The following is a 19,853-nucleotide window of genomic DNA, read 5'->3' on the forward strand; positions in this document are numbered from 1 at the left end:
TGCACATAAAGGCCTAAACTAAAGACTATAGTAATAGTAATAGTAGTCATAGACCCTGCAAGGGCCATTTTTTTTTTTTTATAGACACAGACTAAATATTTTGTGAAAGAAGAAAACAGCATGAGATGTCTAACATCAAGTGTTTCCACAAACTCTATATAACTAAGCTAAGGTTGGCTTTTATTCGTTTTCCTTTTTGGAAATATTATACCACCTTCACCCAGTGTTTTTTTGGTAGCAGTACCCCCCCCCCCCCCAGATCGCGGGATGTAACATATTGTTCCATAAAGTACATTTTGGAAAACTAAAATAGTCTACTTGCTGATGAAGATTGGGCTACTCATTAGTTTTATTTGCGGTAGGGGTGAGTGCCGGCGCCAGGTTATCTAACGCCCTAGGCAATAATTATTACAACGCACCCACCCCCTCAATTTTTTTTCGGGCCCCCATACTATATATATGTATGTATGTATTAGTAGAATATCTCACTAAATTTTTAATTATACCATTTGACCTATTTCATTGCAAAATATATCCATCATGAGACAACAAATAACACAGAGATAGGCTCAAACTCATTTCTGGCATGAAATAATCGAGTTCTAAAATATCCAATTTACGCCCGCCGAAAATTATGAATAGTATACTTTCTTATCTGGCAAGTAAGTCAAAAGAATATGAAACAAGGAAACTTGATATTTGTAAAGGTTTCCCGTGTTCGTTTTATTCGTATGTTGTTGTTTTGTTTTTTTATTTGTATTATTAAAATTTGAATTGATTTCTTTTTATACTTTATTCATTCGCCAGGATGCTTTATTTTAATAAAAAAATTAAGATAAAATATTTTTAATTTGCTTAGTACAAAACTATTTAAATTAGCTTTATCGGCACCCCTACTCGACTATTTTTAAAGAAGAGCAATAAGTCAAGGAAGTGGTTTAAAAATGTTTGCCTTTGTTTTTATGTAGTTTTTTCCACGCAACAGTGTGTGTTAGTTACTGTAGAACAATTACTGCTGCAGTCGATGTATTATTTTTACAAAACCACTAGTCTATCAAGGTGCAAAAACATTTTTGAAAACGGTTTTAATAAATTGTAATAGGAATCGATCAAAATACTCGATGTTGACAGAGTTCTGACAATATTTTGGAAAGATAGATTTTTAGAAAAATTTAACAGCAATTTTGAGGGGGGGGGGGGGGTTGTAGGCGGAGGTGTGACATCATTTTAGGGGGGGGCTGGCTTTTTGTGACAACGTGTGACGGAGGGGCGGGGGGAGTAAAAATCCTCAAAAAAGCGTGACGTCATTTATGGATGACCCCTAATGGCGATTACACATTTTGCGCCCCCTAGGTGACCGCCTATTTCACCTTAAAGGTAGCGCCGGCCCTGGGTATGCTAAAACTGACGATTAATACTTCAAGTAGCCATATTTCCCGAAAAAGATACATAGGCTATATACCTATATAGGCCAATATAAACCTCCTTGTCCCAACAAGTATGAACGGATCAACTGAACAATAACAACACATCGGTTCTCCCGTTACATTTATGCCATATACACGTGGATGGATGGATATGGGTATGTGTATAAGTATTCTTATATCGTTGTTTTGTTTTCTCTGAATGCATCCCCTTCCGACATAAAGGTCGAATTTATACACATGCCATTTTATCGAAATATTTTCCTAGTAATAAACGGAATTTTTATATTGTTTTGCATTATTTTTATTCTGGCATATCATTTGTTTTGTTTTTTTTTTTTTTTTTTTTTTTTTTTTTTTTTTTTAGCTTTACATGTTCAACCATGAAAACATTTTTCTTCTGTAATATTTGCTTTTTTTTTGTGGGCATTGGTTTTACCCCCTATATTATGGTGTCACCCAGTTTAGTCCGCACGCCCCGCCCCTCTCTCACGGCGCCTCTGGATATGTGTGTATGTATAGAGTCCTTGCAAACACGTGACCTAAATCACGTGATACCTACGCCCGCCGCCACAGTGGTGTACATCAGACGTAAACACAATCAGCTGTTCGCCAGCGCTGGACGTGTTCACCAGCGCTGGACGTGTTCACCGTATGTAAAGAATCGCGCCCGCGGAAAAGGAAAAATATGTTAAAAAACTTGAACTCTTAGGAATTGAAGATCCTTATACAGTTATTGACAGTTTCGTGGATAATATAAATATGTGGCCGAAATTTCTAAATAAAAATACTGTTAGTAATACCGTTTGCGTTTAGAGTTTAAGTAGACGAAGCTGATCAAATGCAGTAATATATTATAGGTTATCTACTGTAGCAAACGTGAGACCACTTAACTCCTACAAAACCCACACTACAACGGCTAATATAATCCATGGAATAACCAATCTGGGTAGCATGTTATACAATTTAAGACCCTTATAATCCAGCAGGGAAGTGATCAGACACATTAATACTGACGTTCAACCCTCACGATGGCTGCCCCCACCTGTATCTAGCCCACAATAAAACCAAAGAGGAGTCTGCCCTGCCCTCCCCTGAAAATGTCTCACCTCCTTGATACCCAGCCCCACAGAGATAGTATTTCTTATATAATTTTGACCCTCAGGGCCCAGCAGGGAGAACAAAAGGGAAAGTCCCACTGCTCTCCCATCAACGCTTCTCACCTCGGTGTCATGTTATGTCATTTATAGCACACACGGCTTATCAGGGGAAAGCATTAAGGCATTAAGAATCTTAACTCTGGACAGCTACACACTAGTATACTAGCTACACACTAGGTGCCTACTGTAAACTACTAGACTGTAGGCCCTATGTAGACCTGCAATTGTATCAATTGTAGACTGGGTCCATTGTTATTATTCTAAACCATCTCACTTATAATGTTTCTAGCTTGATTTGTTTCTTTTATAAACAGTGGATTTAAAAAAAAATTAGCCTAATCATTAACCAAATAATAATAATGTGGTTATTTGTTGTTGGCTGGTATGATCTAGATTGTACTACTAGGCTACAAAAACTTAGTAGACCAATTACTAGATATGAATTTGAATTTAATTAAACTCAGTCCAGTATCAGATACATATTGCTGTAAAAAGACAACAAAGTAGTTAGGCCTTAGTAATTTATTAAAGCCTTCTACTACAATAATATCAACTACATGCTTGTATAAAGTTTTTACAATTTAATTTAAGTAGCAGATTCTAGATCTAAGTCTAGTCATATAATCTATTTCAATTTCAGAAAATTTCGTTTGCTAAAAAAATGATTAGATAATACTAATAGAGCGAGATTTTAGATCTTAGAGACAATTAAATGCTTTATTAGGCCTATTATGACTACTTTTGATTTATTATGGGTGTATTTTGAATCGAATGTAGATCTAAAGTAATTAAATTTAAGTAAAGAAGTAGATTCTAGATTCTATGTCTACCCAGCGGAGCCAGGTATTAGGCCTACTATTAGATCTTATTATTCTTATTAGCCTATTACTTTTGACTTTGTCTTTTACTATATATTAGTATTTGTGAAGGTCGAGCATATTTGTTTTATTAATTATTAATAGTTATCTTTTATAATTAAAATGAAGTTTATTATTTTACTGTCCTTACCTGAAACAAAGTATCGAGAACTGCATTTGATCAGATTCGGCTACTTTAACTCTAAACGCAAACAGTATTACTAACAGTATTTTTATTTAGAAATTTTGTCCACATATTTATTTATACGAAACTGTCAATAACAGTATAAGGATCTTCAATTCCTAAGAGTTCACGTTTTTTAACGTATTTTTCCTTTTCCGCGGGTGCGGTTCTTTACATACAGTGAACGCGTCCAGCGCTGGTGAACACGTCCAGCGCTGGCGAACAGCTGATTGTGTTTACGTCTGATGTACACCACTGTGGCGGCGGGCGTAGGTATCACGAACGGACGTGACGTCATATGAAAGGACTCTATATGGCTCCATTTTGCACCGGAAGACACGTATTATCCAGAGATATAAAATCATTTGGGCGCATACGAGGGTTGTTAGTTGAAGGGATCATAGGTTGCTATGCATCATCACTCACTCGAACTTTGCTGGTATCGTCCAAAGGAATGCTTAGCAATACGTTTGGTACCAGCTTCGGTTGCAGGCGCTACCGAAGGGAAACCAGTGTTGGTAATCCTATCACCTAAAGGGCTTCGGTCCTTTTTTATTTGGAGTTTTTTCTCCTGAATGGGTTGCCTGTCCTCAGCTAACCAGCCTCATCTACTCAGCTAACGAGCCTCATCTACTCCAGAGTTTCTTCCAGGCATCTCTTCGGGGGGGCGAAGCCCCCCCGAAAATTTTTTACCGCCCCCCCCCCCCCCCCGAACGAAAGGAAATTTATATAATTTATATAGAAAATATATACTTTTAACAGTGTCCGCCCCCCCGAAGAAAGTTTACCGCCCCCCCGAAGATTTCAAGTGCCCCCCCGGAGAAAAAAGTCTGGAAGAAACACTGATCTACTCGGGAGTTCAAAAGTGTATTTTATACAATATTTGTTATTAAAATACATTTTTCTAATTAAAAATACGTAACAAAAACAACTGAGGTAGCATTTGGGGGGGGGGGGGCTGGAACAGATTAACGGCATTTCAAACCATTTGAGGTGCGAGCCATGTTACGGAAAGAATTAAATTCGTATATAGAGGTAACACTGTATTGACATCCAACTAAACGGACAAAGATATAGATTGTGAGCAGTGGCGGAACTAGAAAAAAGGCACCCCTATATATATATATATATATATATATATATATATATATATATATATATATATATATATATATATATATATATATATATATATATATATATATGTATATATATATATTCCCAATTCAGTAATTTAACCTATTTCATTTGCAAAGCAGATCTGTATCCATCGGGGGTCGAACGAGGAAGCAGAGACGTAGCGGCCCAATCCGGCGCCCGAGGCGAACTATCAACTTTGCGCAAAAAATAGCGCCAGCCCTGGCTGCCCTCCTTTCCCCCCCCCCCCCCCAGTTAGGAAAGGTCGGTGGCGCTTTTTACTATGTGATTTTTATGTTAATGTCAGACATTTTGATGTAGAAAACAGTTAAATAGGCCCGTAAAACGGAGTAATGGTCTATTTTCCATAACTTCGACTGTGTATAATTTAGTAATGCAGCTCAAAATAAGCTTTTTTATTTATTTTTCTACGCCCTCCCCGAGCTACGCCTCTGCAAGAAAGCTTGATTTGTGGTAATGGTTTCCCGTGTTCGTTTTATACCGCGTTTACACTTGCGACATGTATACTATACATTTCTAGGGAAAAAAACTTCGCAATAAGTGAGTAGGCTCCCCTATTTTCTTAGGCCCTTTAGCAGGGGTTCCCAACCCTGTGCCCGCGGGCGCCATGGCGCCCGCTGAACGATTTGTATGTGCCCGCCTCTCACTATTCGACAGAGACAGAATTTTTTTCATAAACATTATTTTAAAATATGATTTATTTTTATTCAATTGTTACAGTTTTAATTTTTTTGACTGCCTAGGTTTATTAAATATGTTCGATTCTTGTCCCAACTTGTCTAGCGGCGAGCCAGACTGCACTACTTACGCTAGCCTGGAACGCTAGTGCCATTTGCACATCACACCTTGTACACGCAGAAAACCCGAAGTGAACGAATGGAACGAACGCCACGAACTGATAATTTAAAGCTAAATTGGATTTGTTGATATCACATCTGCAGATCAATTCTCTCGTGCATTTCGCACATATGAAGAAAATGCTAGGCGACAATGAATTAAATGGGACATTATTTATAAAGCATCTTCAAGAGTTAAAAAAAACAGTTTGAAGAGAAATTTTTGCAGGTTAAACATATTTAGCCAATAGTTTCCTTCTGTATCAATCCTTTTACTTGCCAAATAAATGTTATGGAAATAGCCGCATAATGTGTTGCAGATTTTGTTCAAGGTAAGAAAGAAGAACTAGAGTTAGAAATTTTTCGGTTCGACATATTTATGCGAATCATTGTTTTCAAACATGAACTTAATAAAATCAAGATATAGATCTCGACTCACCGATGAGCATCTTTATGATTGTCTGCTAACAGGATTATCGTCATACGCTCCTAATTATGAAGCTCTGGCCAATGAAATGCAATGCCAAAGATCACATTGACTTTATTATATTTTTTAATTAAATGTTTTCTTTGTATTTATGTGTTTTGTTTACTTTCTTTACGTTTTGTAAATACATTTCTCTGTGTGTATGCAATTTGTAAAAAATGCCAAAAATTGTTATTATTTTGAAACATTTTTGTTTATTATTTATTAAGACATTATAACTATAAGAACATAAAAAAAATAAGAAAATAAATTATGGGAAAATGTCTAGTTATGGAAGGAGTTTGTCGATTTAAAATAGATGGTGCCCGCCACCCTACCGATATTTTAGAATGTGCTCTAGAGTAAAAAAGGTTGGGAACCCCTGCACTATAGTTTTTTTTCTCTAGACATGTATAGTATACATGTCACAAGTGTAAACGCGGTATTATTCTTAAACCGCGTTTACACTTCCGACATGTATACTATACATGTCTAGAAAAAAAAATTCGCTATAGGGCCTAAGATAATAAGGGAGCCTACTCGCTTATTGCGAAGTTGTTTTTTTTTTCTAGACATGTATAGTATACATGTCGCAAGTGTAAACGCGGTATTATGTTTATTTTTTGTATTTATATTGTTAATTTTGAAAAAAAAATTCCTTTTTAAAGCTATGTTATTCTTTAGTATGTCTTATTTAAATAATAATTAAGAGAAGCATTTTTTTATTAATTTGCTTAGTATAAAACTATTTAAACAGGATGCGCACCCTTATTAGACTATTTGAAGGAGAGTAATAATGTATTGATCGGATGCTAGCCCCACTCCCACCACTTATCCATTGCAGGGTTCTGGCGATATGGTAGTTCCACCCCTGATTGAGAGGGATTTGCTAGTCGCAGAAACCTTCTCAGGAGTATTTTCATAACTCCCCACGTTTCATGGTACTCCTCCAATGAAAGAGTGTAGAACCGCATCCGACTTTTATTTGTATGTACCATACAGAAAAATCGCATCGCACCCTGCCTAGGCGCCTCCCATGCGAAATTGTACTATTTTTTTTTACAGAATTTTAAACCCTTCCAGGAATATTCTCAACAGCTTCCTAAAGTTTCATGGCGATCAGATGAAAGATGTAGTAATGCGTAAATGACAAACCTACATACATTATACATACATAATATCTTTAGCGCGGGGGTTTAGGGAGAAGATTTGTTTTATATATGAATCTAACCGTTACAGCACCAATTAAATTCGAATATAAAATTCTTAGGGTCATATAGGGCCCATAATATGGGTCCTATGAAACACATTGTCAAAGATAAAATCCGCATTACAGAGGCGTAGCGACCCTTCCCGGAGCCCGGGGACAAACTTTTCGATTTGCACCCCCCCCCCCTCGTGATTTCGATTTGCACCCCCCCCCCCCTCAAACTTTCGATTTGCAACCCCCCCCCCCCCCTCTCGTGATTTCGATTTGCACCCCCCCCCCTCAAACTTTCAATTTGCACCCCCCTCAACCTTTCAATTTATTTTCGCAAACCATTTTGGCGCCCCCTAAATTCTAAATGTCCCCCCCCCCCCTCGCTACGTTACTGCCGCATTAAGTTTTTATCACACACTAGGTATGTTTCTATAGTATTTAGTTTTATTATAGTTGGAAGCCTATTTATAGATATTTTAAAACTACGACTGTTGTGTTGTTTTTTGTCCATAGAGATCTATATAATATAGATCTAGATCAAGATAATAGATCTTATCTAGATCTAGATTAGGTTCTAGAGGTTTGAAGCATACAAATCGTGAGACGTATTTTTTGAGTGGAATAATAAATACACAGTTATGTCGTAAGTTGCACGGTGAGTTTCCCGTTTCAACATTGTTATTTTCTTCCTGTGCTGTCGAAATCAACAAACACATTTTGTGATTGTGCAATAATTAATTTTTTTGAGCGACCGAACAGATTCGGAAGCTTATAGATATTGATTTAGGAAATAATCTATTAAAACTGGTATAGTATATTTATGTAATAAAAAAATGTATTCGTTTATTCACTTTATTAAATTATAGATCTCTACATCTAAATATAACATCACAGTGCAATATAATTAGATCTATATCTAGTGTATAATAAATGAATCTAGATCTAGTAAGGTCTGGATCGAGGTCTAGATCTAGATAGATTTAGATCTATATTCATTGTATTGTAGTGGGGTCCTATAATACTATAAAAAGATTCTTGCCAACAGACAGTCATTGCATAAATGATGCATTTATTATCGTGAGGCTAAATTTTTATCTTTGTAAAACTTCTAGTGCCAAGCAAAATCAAATTTCATTTGTAATAATTAATTATATTAGTGTTATCGCAGGAGTAACGGTATTTATTTGAAATTAAAAGTGTTAATGAATTTTAGTAAACTAGGTTCAACCTTTTATTCACCAATAAAAAAATAGTCTTCTTTTTAAATTTCACTATTCGACTAGTTAGATTGTGTCCCCTGAATCCATTATAGGCCCCTATACTGCGTTAATCTAGTCAAAAGTTATTTGCTTAAGCCTAGGATAACGTAAACGTAGTTTTTTCTTTTAGTTTTATCGGAATATAACCTAATCTAATATTTTAAAAAGTTAAACAAATAAACAAAGTAGGGCCTACATTGCCTGAGGTCCTAAAAATAGTAAAATAGGTCAAAGAGAAAAAGTGCAACCAAGGGAAGCAACTCTTATAATGCAATCTTTACATTTTATGTAGGCTAATGGTTGCAGTACTCTAATCCAAATCTAGATCTAGATTCTAGATTGAATGTGAAATTGAATGTGAAAGTCTAAGCTTCCTTAAAAAAACGTCAGTATCTGCAACTAAATTCTGGGAGTACTATTATAATACTAGACTATATAATAGTTATAATATAGTGTCCTAAGATAGACTCTTCGGAAGTAATTTTTAGATCTAAAATCAGGCCTATCCTCACTAACAAATATTTTTATATTGACAAATAACAAACAAGTTGACTTATATTTTTTAAATTTATAGATCTATATCGTAAGTTAGTAGACCGTAAAGTCAGAGTGTACTCAGTGTAGCACTGTAGAGACTCACTTATACTTACTTAATAGTATAATACTACACTTATACTTATTATACTACTAAGTACTAATAGTCTAAGATAATAGACTAATATTAGGCCTTCTAACTAGATCAAGATTCTAGAGTATCTACTCTAGAGACTAGATCTAGACCAGGGGTCTCCAAACTTTTTAGTCCGAGGGCCCCATTCATTAACTATTAAATTTCAGTTCGTGGGCCAGTTTTTCCAGACATGTCTTTGATTTTTCTGGACAAAGTTCCTCAGCCATCACCAACACACGATTTTTCCTTGGACAAAAAGATCTCCGCCGGCTGGATGAGAGGATTTCGCGGGCCTTTCTTTCTTTAATAAAAGCTTTGGTAGCTAAAATATAAATAAATAATTAAATGATAGGCCTATCTACTATCTATGTATTATGTAAGTGTTCTGGCTTTTGGTGACACCATGTAATGTTATTGAGAGGGGGGGGGGATGTGGTAAAAGTCATTAAAAATTGTGATGTCATTTGGGTTTAGTTTACACACTGAGCTGGATTTATTTTTAAAAAATAAGAGCACTGCCATCTTAACTTTACTTTTTCTATGTAAAATAATAGTTAAATGTTTGTTTTAAAATGTAAGTGCTATGATGTTAAATTCAATATGTGGATGTCCACATGGACACAAACTCCTCCCTTCCAGTCCACAAAAACTGATATTTTTTATTGCTCCCTCCTCTGTGTGGATGTCATAAATGGATGAACTATTAAGTAGCCGTGGGGCGAGTGTGTCACTTGAAGTATTGTAGACTTTATTATTAGTGTAGCTGGTAGGAAGGCTTGTGTGTAGGTCATAGAATAACTTCATAATAAAGTCACATTAATTATTAGTAAACATGTCACCAAACTTAAGTTGATATCTTTGCTAAGTAAGTAGTTAAACGCTCTTCGACCCTGGGTCCGTAGAGGCCCTATTATACAGCAAATTTATTCAAAATAACTTATAGCAAATCCACTTTAAAAAGTCATAATTCATAATTTGTGAATTCAATCCTACAACTGACATTACAACTATTAATTAAAATCATATAGCCATTATCATTTTCCATCTTTAATAGTTGACAGTAGTGTCTTACAGTAAAACAAGATTGAATGTGCAGGTGTATAACTGTGTTCAACTACCTTTTGATTATTCTTAATTTTTTTTTTTATGTATAACTATTTGCTTTTTCAAAAAAGGAGTGCATAATTTAAGTAGAGCAGTGCAATTAATTTTCTCAATATGATATAACTAGTAAGTTTTTGAATTGTTGCCCTTGAATTCTTTTTTTTAAGTAACCTTTTATTTTATAATTTGTACATTTTCAGGCATGGCATCAGTTTATAGTCAAGGTATTTTGGGTGTGAAGTCACCTGAAAATTGTGGTAAATAATCTAAAAGTTTTTTTTTTTTAAATTAACCCAAAGTCCTGAAGTTAAATGTTAACATTTTATAATGTCATGGATTGTGCACATATAAAATTACACAAAAGGGATAAAGAAGTGGCATTCAGAGGCGTAGCGATGGGGGGGGCAGGGGGGGGCATATGTCCCCGGGCGCCGACCTAAGGGGGCGCCAAAATGGGTTGGAAAAGGTAATCGAAAGTTTGAGGAGGGGTGCAAATCGAAAGTTTGTCCCTGGGCGCCGGGAAGGGTACGCCTCTGGTGGCATTCTTTTCATTTTATATATGGAGGGGAATGGTATAATTTTTTATAAATTGTCTTTGGTTTTCATCTTTCATCTGATCTTTTCCAGTTGGGGCAGATGAAGTAGAGTTCATCTGTTTCAATAACCTCGGCATAAATAGAGGATAATGTGGTCAGCACTATGCCCAGCTGCCTTGTTTCCCTCACAACAGAGTTGGGTGGACTCAGGGATGTCCTACAGTCCCAAGTCTGAAACATGATCCAAACTCCAGACCTTTGGGCTTGCCACCCCATGCCTCATTCTTATTTTCTCAAAATGTCTGTATTTTAGTAAGTTTGAAAGAATATGTTTACACCTGTGGTTTAGAGGAGGTGTAAGGAATAGGTCACCAAATGTAGTCCTTTAAAAAAATCTATTTTGCATTTAAATAAAATTCTAGACTCTTAAAAAAAACATTTTTTTCTTAGCTGTTCCATTTTTGCCCAATATAGTTAGCTTGCATTAAATGTCCGTAATAGCAAATAGCAACACAAGCAATGTCTTGTTATATTATGTGGCCTCAAATATTCCTTTTCTACATCTCCATCCTCAGCAACACAAGCAATGTCTTATATGTGGCCTCAGATATATTCATTTCTAAATCTGCATCCTCATCCACTTACCTTTCACATCTTGTTCAACATCATTCATTTCTATACAAGTCTCTAAATAAGTATCAGTAAAAAGGCCCACATTTTACATTTTAAAAATCATGCATGATTTTATTAAAATAAATACGGTTATCAAAATATGACCGGTTGTTTACAATTTGTCATGGAAAATGTACATAAATATGACATAACTAGGCTTTGCAGTTTTAAAATATATGTTTTTTAATTCTATCAGCAAAGTTTTAAGAACTAAATCTGATAAAATGGGGTTTTCAGAAGATCAAGTACAGAGTTTCAATGCTTGTCTTACGAAAGTGACACTTCAGATTACAATTTAGGCTTGATGAAATAAATAGTAATATTGCCTAAAATACAAAAGATTAATTTCAAGTTCTCTGCTTTTGCAAATGTTAAATTGTTTAAGCTTTTTCAAGTTTAAGTTTTTAATTAATTTATTTTTTATGGCTGTTATGAAGGCAAAATGGACACCAGCGAGAAAAGTCTCAAAGGTATTTGAGAGGTGTATAAATTCATTTAAAAATCATGCACCGCGTAGTTACAATTAATATGGTTATAAAATCCTGCCTGTCTGCTTTTTTTCGGACTTTACCAAAGATTGGATGTATTTGATGTTTATAATATTTTCGGTAACTAAATAAAAATTTAAAAAAAAGCAAAAACAATTTGGTTTTCACGTGTAATGGCGACATAAACAATGGCATCCTGCTATTGGATAGGCCGCCATAGATTTTATTGTACACATTGTAAGCTAAAAATAGAAAACTAGGTCATGGGGTTTTAAATTTGCATTGTTATTTTAAAACTTGATCTGCAAAGTTTTGTAAACAAATAGTTATCGATCACTAAGTTGCTGTACAGCCAATCAATATTTGTCTTACGAAAGTGAAACATCCGGTTATAACTTAGGCTTGATGAAAATAAATAGAAATGTAGCCTTAAACTCAACAAATTATTTTCAAGTTCTCCGGATTTGCAACTTTTATAGCATTTATTCTAAAAATATAAAATTTCTAAATTAATTTTAGGCTTAAGTTTTTATTTTTTATTTTTTTTTACGGTCTAAATCTAAAAAGCACGTTTTTATTCCATGTCAACAACATTATGGAAGGAATCTCGTCAACTCGCTGGTGTCCATTGAAAAAACAAGATTTGTATCAACAATAATCATGAAAGGGTTCTAGTCAACTTGTTGATGTTCATTGATCTGAATTGTCATTGCCCATCATGTTGAAATAAAGATCTGAGTCATTAGAAGCCAGACAAAGATAAAGTTGATAGATCGATATTGATATTTAAAATTCATTGAAATGTGAATATTTTAATCAAATAAGAGACTACTCCCATTGAAGTTTTGTTATTTTTAGCATACTTAGGTCTATTTCTCCCACTTAAACATTCCTCTGTAGTATCCTCTTCACATGTTTTCCTATTATCTTAAGATATGGCTTTACAATTGTTATAACCAAGCAAAATCAGATCTAACAAGAAATTTTGTTTAAAATGAAGTGATTTTCTGATTATAAATATCCAAATATTTTTGTCATAATGTCATTTGTAAGGAAGGGGGGGGGGAATACTTTAGAGTAATAACAAATTGCAATGGTTGTTGGTCTTTAAGACTTAGATGGTTGGATAAGAAATGTAACCTTTTTGTGTAAATATTATGTGCATCATCCCTTACCACTGTTAATTATGCAGAAATTTATAAAGAAAGTTTCATTTGCAGATATTGGTACCTATCACATTATTATTGGAAATAGAAGTTCAAGAGACACACCTCATTCATAATATTCTTGATTTTTTTTTAGTATTTCACATTTAGAAGTTTAATCTGAGTAACAACTTATTAACAAATCAAAACTTAAAGCACACAATGCATTACTTCATTAAAGAATGTATGTATTAAGGAGATATAGTACTAATATTTAAATCTATTTAAATTACAAAATACTTTAATAAAAAAATTTTTGAGGCAGGAAGAACTTGTTTCCAGAATTATTTACTGAGCATTGAAAAGTCCAAAAAATGTATGATTGTTTATGGTTGTTCTTTGAACTATTTTTAATTAATTTTAATGGTTATTTCCTTATTTTAAAAATTTCTAGGCTGTCAGGAGCTTTTATCAAAAATCACTCTTGTGCATTATGGCTGGCTTCGTAAAAAGTCCTTAAGAAATAAAATACAACTAAATATTTTTAATTGTAAGTATTTCATACAGAATGTTGTTTATATATATGTTTATATATATGTATATATATATGTATATATATATATGTGTATGTATATATATATATATATATATATATATATATATATATATATATATATATATATATATATAACCTATGTATATATGTATGTATATTCTTATAGCTTTTTTTTGCATGTTTAATTCCCATTTATTCATCACAAAGCATTTTTTTTAATGGCATATTTTCTAAAGTGACTTTTTAGAGAAAAGGAAGTGGTTCAATATAGAAAAAGCTGGGCATTTAAACATTTATAAGCAGGTCAATGCAAACATTATGCTAAATACAAATTCTTGTTGTTTATAAGGGTCTACACTGTTTTCACTCATAACATTTTAAAATAATTTTTTTCTGATTTTTAAAACCTTTAAATATTAGGGCCACAACTCTATGTTGTTCTTGGAGAGAGGTGTCTGTACTATTTCAGTAATGAAATGTCTAAAAAACCAAAAGGAGCTATATCTCTTTATGGCTACAATAGGTAAGAATAACGAATAGCTTAGCTTTATCTTTTTTATCTGATACAATTTAAGTTGTAATCGACCCACATGTTTGTTCAAACCATTTTTATTTTGTGATTCTTCTATTTGGTGACAATCTACGTTAACTTCACATGTAGCCGCTAGGGTTTGTGTCTGAAGATTTTCAACCTCTGTAACTTACTGGTAAAATAAATGCTACAATTAGCTTTCCTCTGTACCTATTTAATGCCAAGTCATTAATCAAATTCTTCAGGCAATTGATTAATTTAATCTCAGTTCACACAGTAATAATATCTAAATAAGTAACCCGCCACATTATTCAACAGAATTCTAAGAGCATTGGATATAAAGTCACAAGAAGCTCCCTGGGCTTTTAAAGTAGAGCATATTCAGCCAGATGTAAAATCAATATATTTTTCTGCCTCTTCTGAAAGGGAAATGGTTGTAAGTATTTTTTTGACAAATGTTTTTTTGTATGCCTCCGTGCAGATATATCCGCTAATTATTTTTAATTTTTCCAGACATGGATGAAAGCAATCAAAGGTGAAATGCTACTTGCTAACAATATTAGCTCAAGGTAGGCCTCTTAAAATTAATTTTTAAAATTTACAAAAAAAAATTTGCTCTAGAATAATAATTTACAAATATTTTCAGCTGAACTATTTTATAACACACACAGATCTGTGTTCTGTTGAAAAATTTTTGAACTATTACACAAATATTTTATTATGATTTTAAAATATTGAACACAAATTTTATCATTTAAGAAATTGTTTTAGTTTAATAAATGTGATGTTTGAAAATTTTCTGTAACCCAGAAGGAAATACATTTGAAAATATTAAAATGCTGTGGTGTTCAGTACAAAAACAAATTAAATACAACCAACAATTAGGCAAGGTTTTCTTTAAATTTGTGCTTATCTGTAGTTTATATGAGTGCCTTGTTCAATTAATTTTCTGTTCGAGTTAATAAAATTTTCCACAAATTACACTTTTCATGAGAGCCTTAGATGTATATATTGAACTAAACAGACCTATACATATATACAAAACTATGCATACCATTGTTACAAAAATATTTTACTCATATAAAGCTGCTAACAATCATTACCAAATCTGAAAAAGTAGAGAATTATATTGATTATACTGAATATTTTTTATGTATGGTGGCATCAACCGAGAATAATCTCAAAGGGAGATTAAAAATTTAAAAATCTTGAGCAGTATTATAAAATTTTGAAAGTGTGTTTTATTGTTACTTTTCTACACATTGGACTAACCTGTTATCAGTATCTTTGGTAAGAAGAAACCTTTTAAAAACAAAATTGATCAAACACATTTTTGATCCCCATCAATAATGATATTGATATGTTCCCTTTCTGTCTACTGGTCTGATGCCATCATTATTGTTGTTATTATTATTTTTGATTTAAATAACATTTGAAATGGTTTTTTTGTAAAGATCTACACGACATGATGTAAGTTAAAACAATCAAGCATCCTCATTATGACCATTTTTATGTTGTGAATCTATCAAACTAATACAATCTCTGAATTTAGCACACATCTCTGTTGTAATTGATTCCTTTAATTTGGTACAATCAAGGTCTAGTTGCACACTGTTTTGCTTTGATGTGGATCATTTTAAAGTGTGTTACTGTTTTAGTATTAAATGTTTACTTTTATGATTATTCTTGTTTCATATTAAAGACTGGTTGATGCCTAATTTATTCTTTGAACTCTTTTGTTAATTAATTTTTTTGCATGTGACACTAAAACTTAGATGGTGGTTGACATTATTCCTGTCTTAGTTAATTGATAAAAATTTAAGTAAAACACTTATTTTTTAGTATAAGTGAGTCTCTACACTATTAATCAAAGTATTTTAAAAGTATGCATTTATTTAAAAATAAAATATGTGTAGGTTTTTGCTAACTTTCAGCAGGTACATATGTAGGCCCTACAATAAAATATTCTGTTTTCAATACATAACCATTGACAGGAAAGGTTAAATTGCTTGCTATTTAAAAAATTGAAATTGATAAACCTAAAACATCTTTATATAGTCTTTAAATTTATCAGCAGAAATTATTGAAAAAGGAATTGACACAAAATTCTTGGCCTTTCCTATTTTTACAGCTAATTGCTCACTAGGTTTACTTTAAAACTGTAAAACTTTCAAGCTAAAAAAGTAATAGTTCATTATCCTGTATAATGCATTTTATTTCTGACCCCAGCTTATCTATTACCAGGTTTATATCAACTATTTAAGGGTTCATTAATAGAAAGGCTCTTCCTCCATTGCATGATTGCAACATGCACTATCAATCTTTGGATTAATGGCATTTCACTTGTTTGTTGCATGGCAAAATGCAAAGTTTGTTTCAAATCAAGATGTCACTTAACCACTATTAATCTTACTATACATTATTAAGAATGTTTCTTTTTTTATTCAATAAAAAAGGCAAACCTTTAATTTTGAAACCTAGTTATAAAGAGATTAATAAGTCAATTTGATCATTATAAATAAAGAGATCATCTAAGCACAAAAAAGTTGAGACACATTCTACTTTTTAGCTTTAAATAACTTAATGAATGTACATTTTTTATATATTCATAAAACTTAAAATAAAGTAATAACAAGACTAGTATTGATTACTGTTCTATTCTTTTAGTAATTACTCATCTAATCAACAAAGAGATGTCAAAAGACCATCTTCAGATAATGTGTCCTTAGCATCAGATAGTTCATGGGGCTCTGCAGATTACACAGACTTGGAATCAGCAGTATATTCAATGGCAAAAGATGAAAGACGCTCTCTTTACTGGGACAGTGGTTCTTCAAATGGTTAGTCTGATTTTGTTTCACAACCACAAAATGTCTGGTTTAAAAGATTTTCTTACTGTTAATGTGACTTTTACTACAAACATAGGCGCCTTAGTGCTCACTAGAAAAAAAGGATTGCATAGATGGCATCCTACCGGGCACTTGCAATTTGTTTTTGCAGCAACCTCCTCGAGGGTTATTCTCAACAGCTTCCCATAGTTTCATAGCAAAAAAACAGAAGAAAGGTGTAGTAATGCATAAAGGACAAACAAACAAACATACTTTTCATTTATATATATATATATATATATATATATATATATATATATATATATATATATATATATATATATATATATATATATATATAATCTTAACTTTGATAATCTCACAGATCAAAGCAATCAAGGCTTTAAAAGAAATGTGGTCTCAGAATCTTACAGTACAGTTTCAGAGAATAAAGCTGTGCCTGCCTTGCCAGTGAGATCTCCTATTAAAAAAGGTAAACCTAAAATGTAACATTTATTACATTAAAACAGATATTTTGTTATGAAATTAAAAGTAGTTACTGTTATTTAGACTTCTAAAGATAATCATATAAGCTATCATTATCTTTTTTTTAAACAATACATTTAAAAATAAAATTTTGCGGCAGCTTATAATTACTGGGAACAGCTATTGTATTATTATATAGCTTCTCTTCAAACTACTGTTATAGTTCTATTACTCTAATTTTATTATTATTGCATTATATCAGTAAAGTTGAAATATAAAAAAAAGACATTCTACAACTAGAATTATAATTATAGTTGGCTCCCCTTCAACTCATTCTTCTTGTTAGGCAATACTGAAAGTTTGTGAACACTGTATGTGTAATAGAAAGTGTTTCTTTTTTTCAATTAGATGATGCTGTGTACAGCCTACAGAAATTGCCACCAGATTCAGTAAGCTAATACCTGAAAAAGTGTTTTGAAATAAATTAAATCAATATATATCTATATATATAGGCCTATAAATATATGTATATGTGTGTGTGTATGTATGTATGTACATAAGTATTGATATCTATATGTATTTATATGTACAAATGTTCTTGTTTACATTTAATTTTGTTTATCTCGTATATTGTTTCTAAATATAAAGCTGTAGTTTTGAATATGTTCAAACTAAGCTTAGTGGTTTTTCCCAGAATTATACAGATTCTAAAGCTGAACGTTATTGGCCATCAGTTCATTTTGATGGTAGCAGATCAAGTGCTGCTCAGTATGTATGACTAAAATATATTTTTTGCTTTATTATGATCTACATTCATAAATCTTTAGCCTTTTATATATTTTTTACACTTATCACTATTTTCAAAATATGTGGAATAATTTTTTTTTCAGAATTATAGGTGACATCGCAGAAAATGGTGTGTACTTAGTAAGAAAAAGTGACGACAACTCAGTAAGTGTACATATACACAAAAACATAGGGAATCACAAAAAAACATACAAATTTTTTACAATAAATTGTAATTCAACCTTTTTAGTAATTTCTGTTTCAACTAAATCAAAAATCAAATCTTTGTTCTTATACTTGTTCAAGGAGAGATTTATTTATCAAATGAGATACTTAAAGAAACATTCATTTCTTGAAACTTGTTTTTCTCATTGATTCACCAAAATACTTTAAATATATTTTTGTAGCCTGTTGTGGTGGTTTATGCTGATGGTGATTTAAAAAAGTTCAAGATTGTAAACAAGGTTAGCTTAATGTACTTCCAATTAACAAACATGACCAGTGATCATATAAATTGTCTTACCTTTGAACATTTTTAATAATACAGTTTTCTAGAAACTGAAGAAGTCGAGTTATACTAATAAAAATTATGTTTTATTTCTATTGGAGTTTGAAAAAGTAATGTCATAGACAACTGCTAGTAGTGATAAGAAATTTACCTACGTATTTACTTATGTAGGCCTACAAGTAGCCCCCACCCCTCCTCCACCCAAGCACAATATATGAAAGAAACACTGAAGGATAGAATATTTTGTTGGAGTCTTGCGTTGTATTTTTTAATTATTTAGAATAGATTTTTATGTTGCATTATCTTCTTTAACTATTTATGACTAGATGTGTAGGCATGTTGATTTTAATGTTGCTTTATTTTTTTTTACAGAATAATGGAAAATTATCCATCTCACCTAATGATGGCCCTGACTTTGATGATTTGGAGGATCTTCTCTACTATTATTATTTTAACGATCTTCCAGGAAAAGCTGGAAAGCTTGTTACTCCATTCAGTTTGCATCCCACTTACAATGTACATAAATAATTAATACTATGATAATCTTTTCATTTTTTATAAGATGTATTTTCCATTTTATCACTTGGTGCTGAACTGTTGAATTTATTAATTAGACTAGAATATATTTTTGTATTTCTGTTGCAGTTTTTTATGCTAGTAAGCTTTTGTTTTATACTATGTCATTTGGATATCTCAATTGGGGCAGTGATATTTGAAGAACCCACCCCAAAAAGTTGGTGCTGTGTTACTAATGCTGTTGATGGCTGTCTGCTTGAAGTAAAAATTTGAAAAAACCTTTCATACTTTATAAAATTATATTATTAAACATACAATATATTTTTTCATTATTCAAACAACTTCTGCAGACATAAATGAACATGTAAATATATTAAATTAAGCTTATACATGCAAGTTACATTTTAAGATATATTTTTTTAAATTATATTGTAAAATATATGTGTACAGTTTAGTCATTTCTTTAGTTTTGTAAATCAAA

The 19,853-nt window shown here is 32.4% G+C and overlaps 1 protein-coding gene across 5 annotated transcripts; it reads left to right on the forward strand.

The window, feature by feature from the left end:
* The first annotated feature begins 5,932 nt into the window (after positions 1-5,932).
* On the forward strand, positions 5,933-19,853 carry LOC131926940 (uncharacterized). 5 transcript variants are annotated; one of them, XM_059282551.1, is made up of 13 exons: positions 5,933-5,951; positions 10,520-10,576; positions 13,615-13,710; positions 14,137-14,239; positions 14,567-14,684; positions 14,762-14,817; positions 16,916-17,088; positions 17,462-17,569; positions 17,971-18,011; positions 18,257-18,330; positions 18,453-18,513; positions 18,756-18,812; positions 19,229-19,853. In XM_059282551.1, the coding sequence occupies exons 2-13, from the start codon at positions 10,522-10,524 to the stop codon at positions 19,382-19,384; spliced, it is 1,098 nt and encodes a 365-aa protein (XP_059138534.1). In that variant the 5' UTR covers positions 5,933-5,951; positions 10,520-10,521; the 3' UTR covers positions 19,385-19,853. The 5 variants fall into 5 exon arrangements, with proteins under 5 accessions (XP_059138534.1, XP_059138531.1, XP_059138532.1 ...); XM_059282548.1 differs by lacking the exon at positions 5,933-5,951 and adding an exon at positions 7,824-7,941; XM_059282549.1 differs by lacking the exon at positions 5,933-5,951 and adding an exon at positions 7,988-8,093.

This window comes from Physella acuta, unplaced genomic scaffold, assembly GCF_028476545.2.
Source record: "Physella acuta isolate Inbredline_101_S28 unplaced genomic scaffold, ASM2847654v3 ptg001352l, whole genome shotgun sequence".
Classification (NCBI taxonomy): domain Eukaryota; kingdom Metazoa; phylum Mollusca; class Gastropoda; family Physidae; genus Physella; species Physella acuta.

Coding starts and splice junctions, on each gene's coding strand:
- LOC131926940 (XM_059282551.1), top strand. CDS start 10,522: ATGGCATCAGTTTATAGTCAAGGTATTTTGGGTGTGAAGTCACCTGAA. Junction 14,685..14,761: donor CTTCTGAAAGGGAAATGGTT/GTAAGTATTTTT, acceptor TAATTTTTCCAG/ACATGGATGAAAGCAATCAA. Junction 17,089..17,461: donor GGACAGTGGTTCTTCAAATG/GTTAGTCTGATT, acceptor ATAATCTCACAG/ATCAAAGCAATCAAGGCTTT.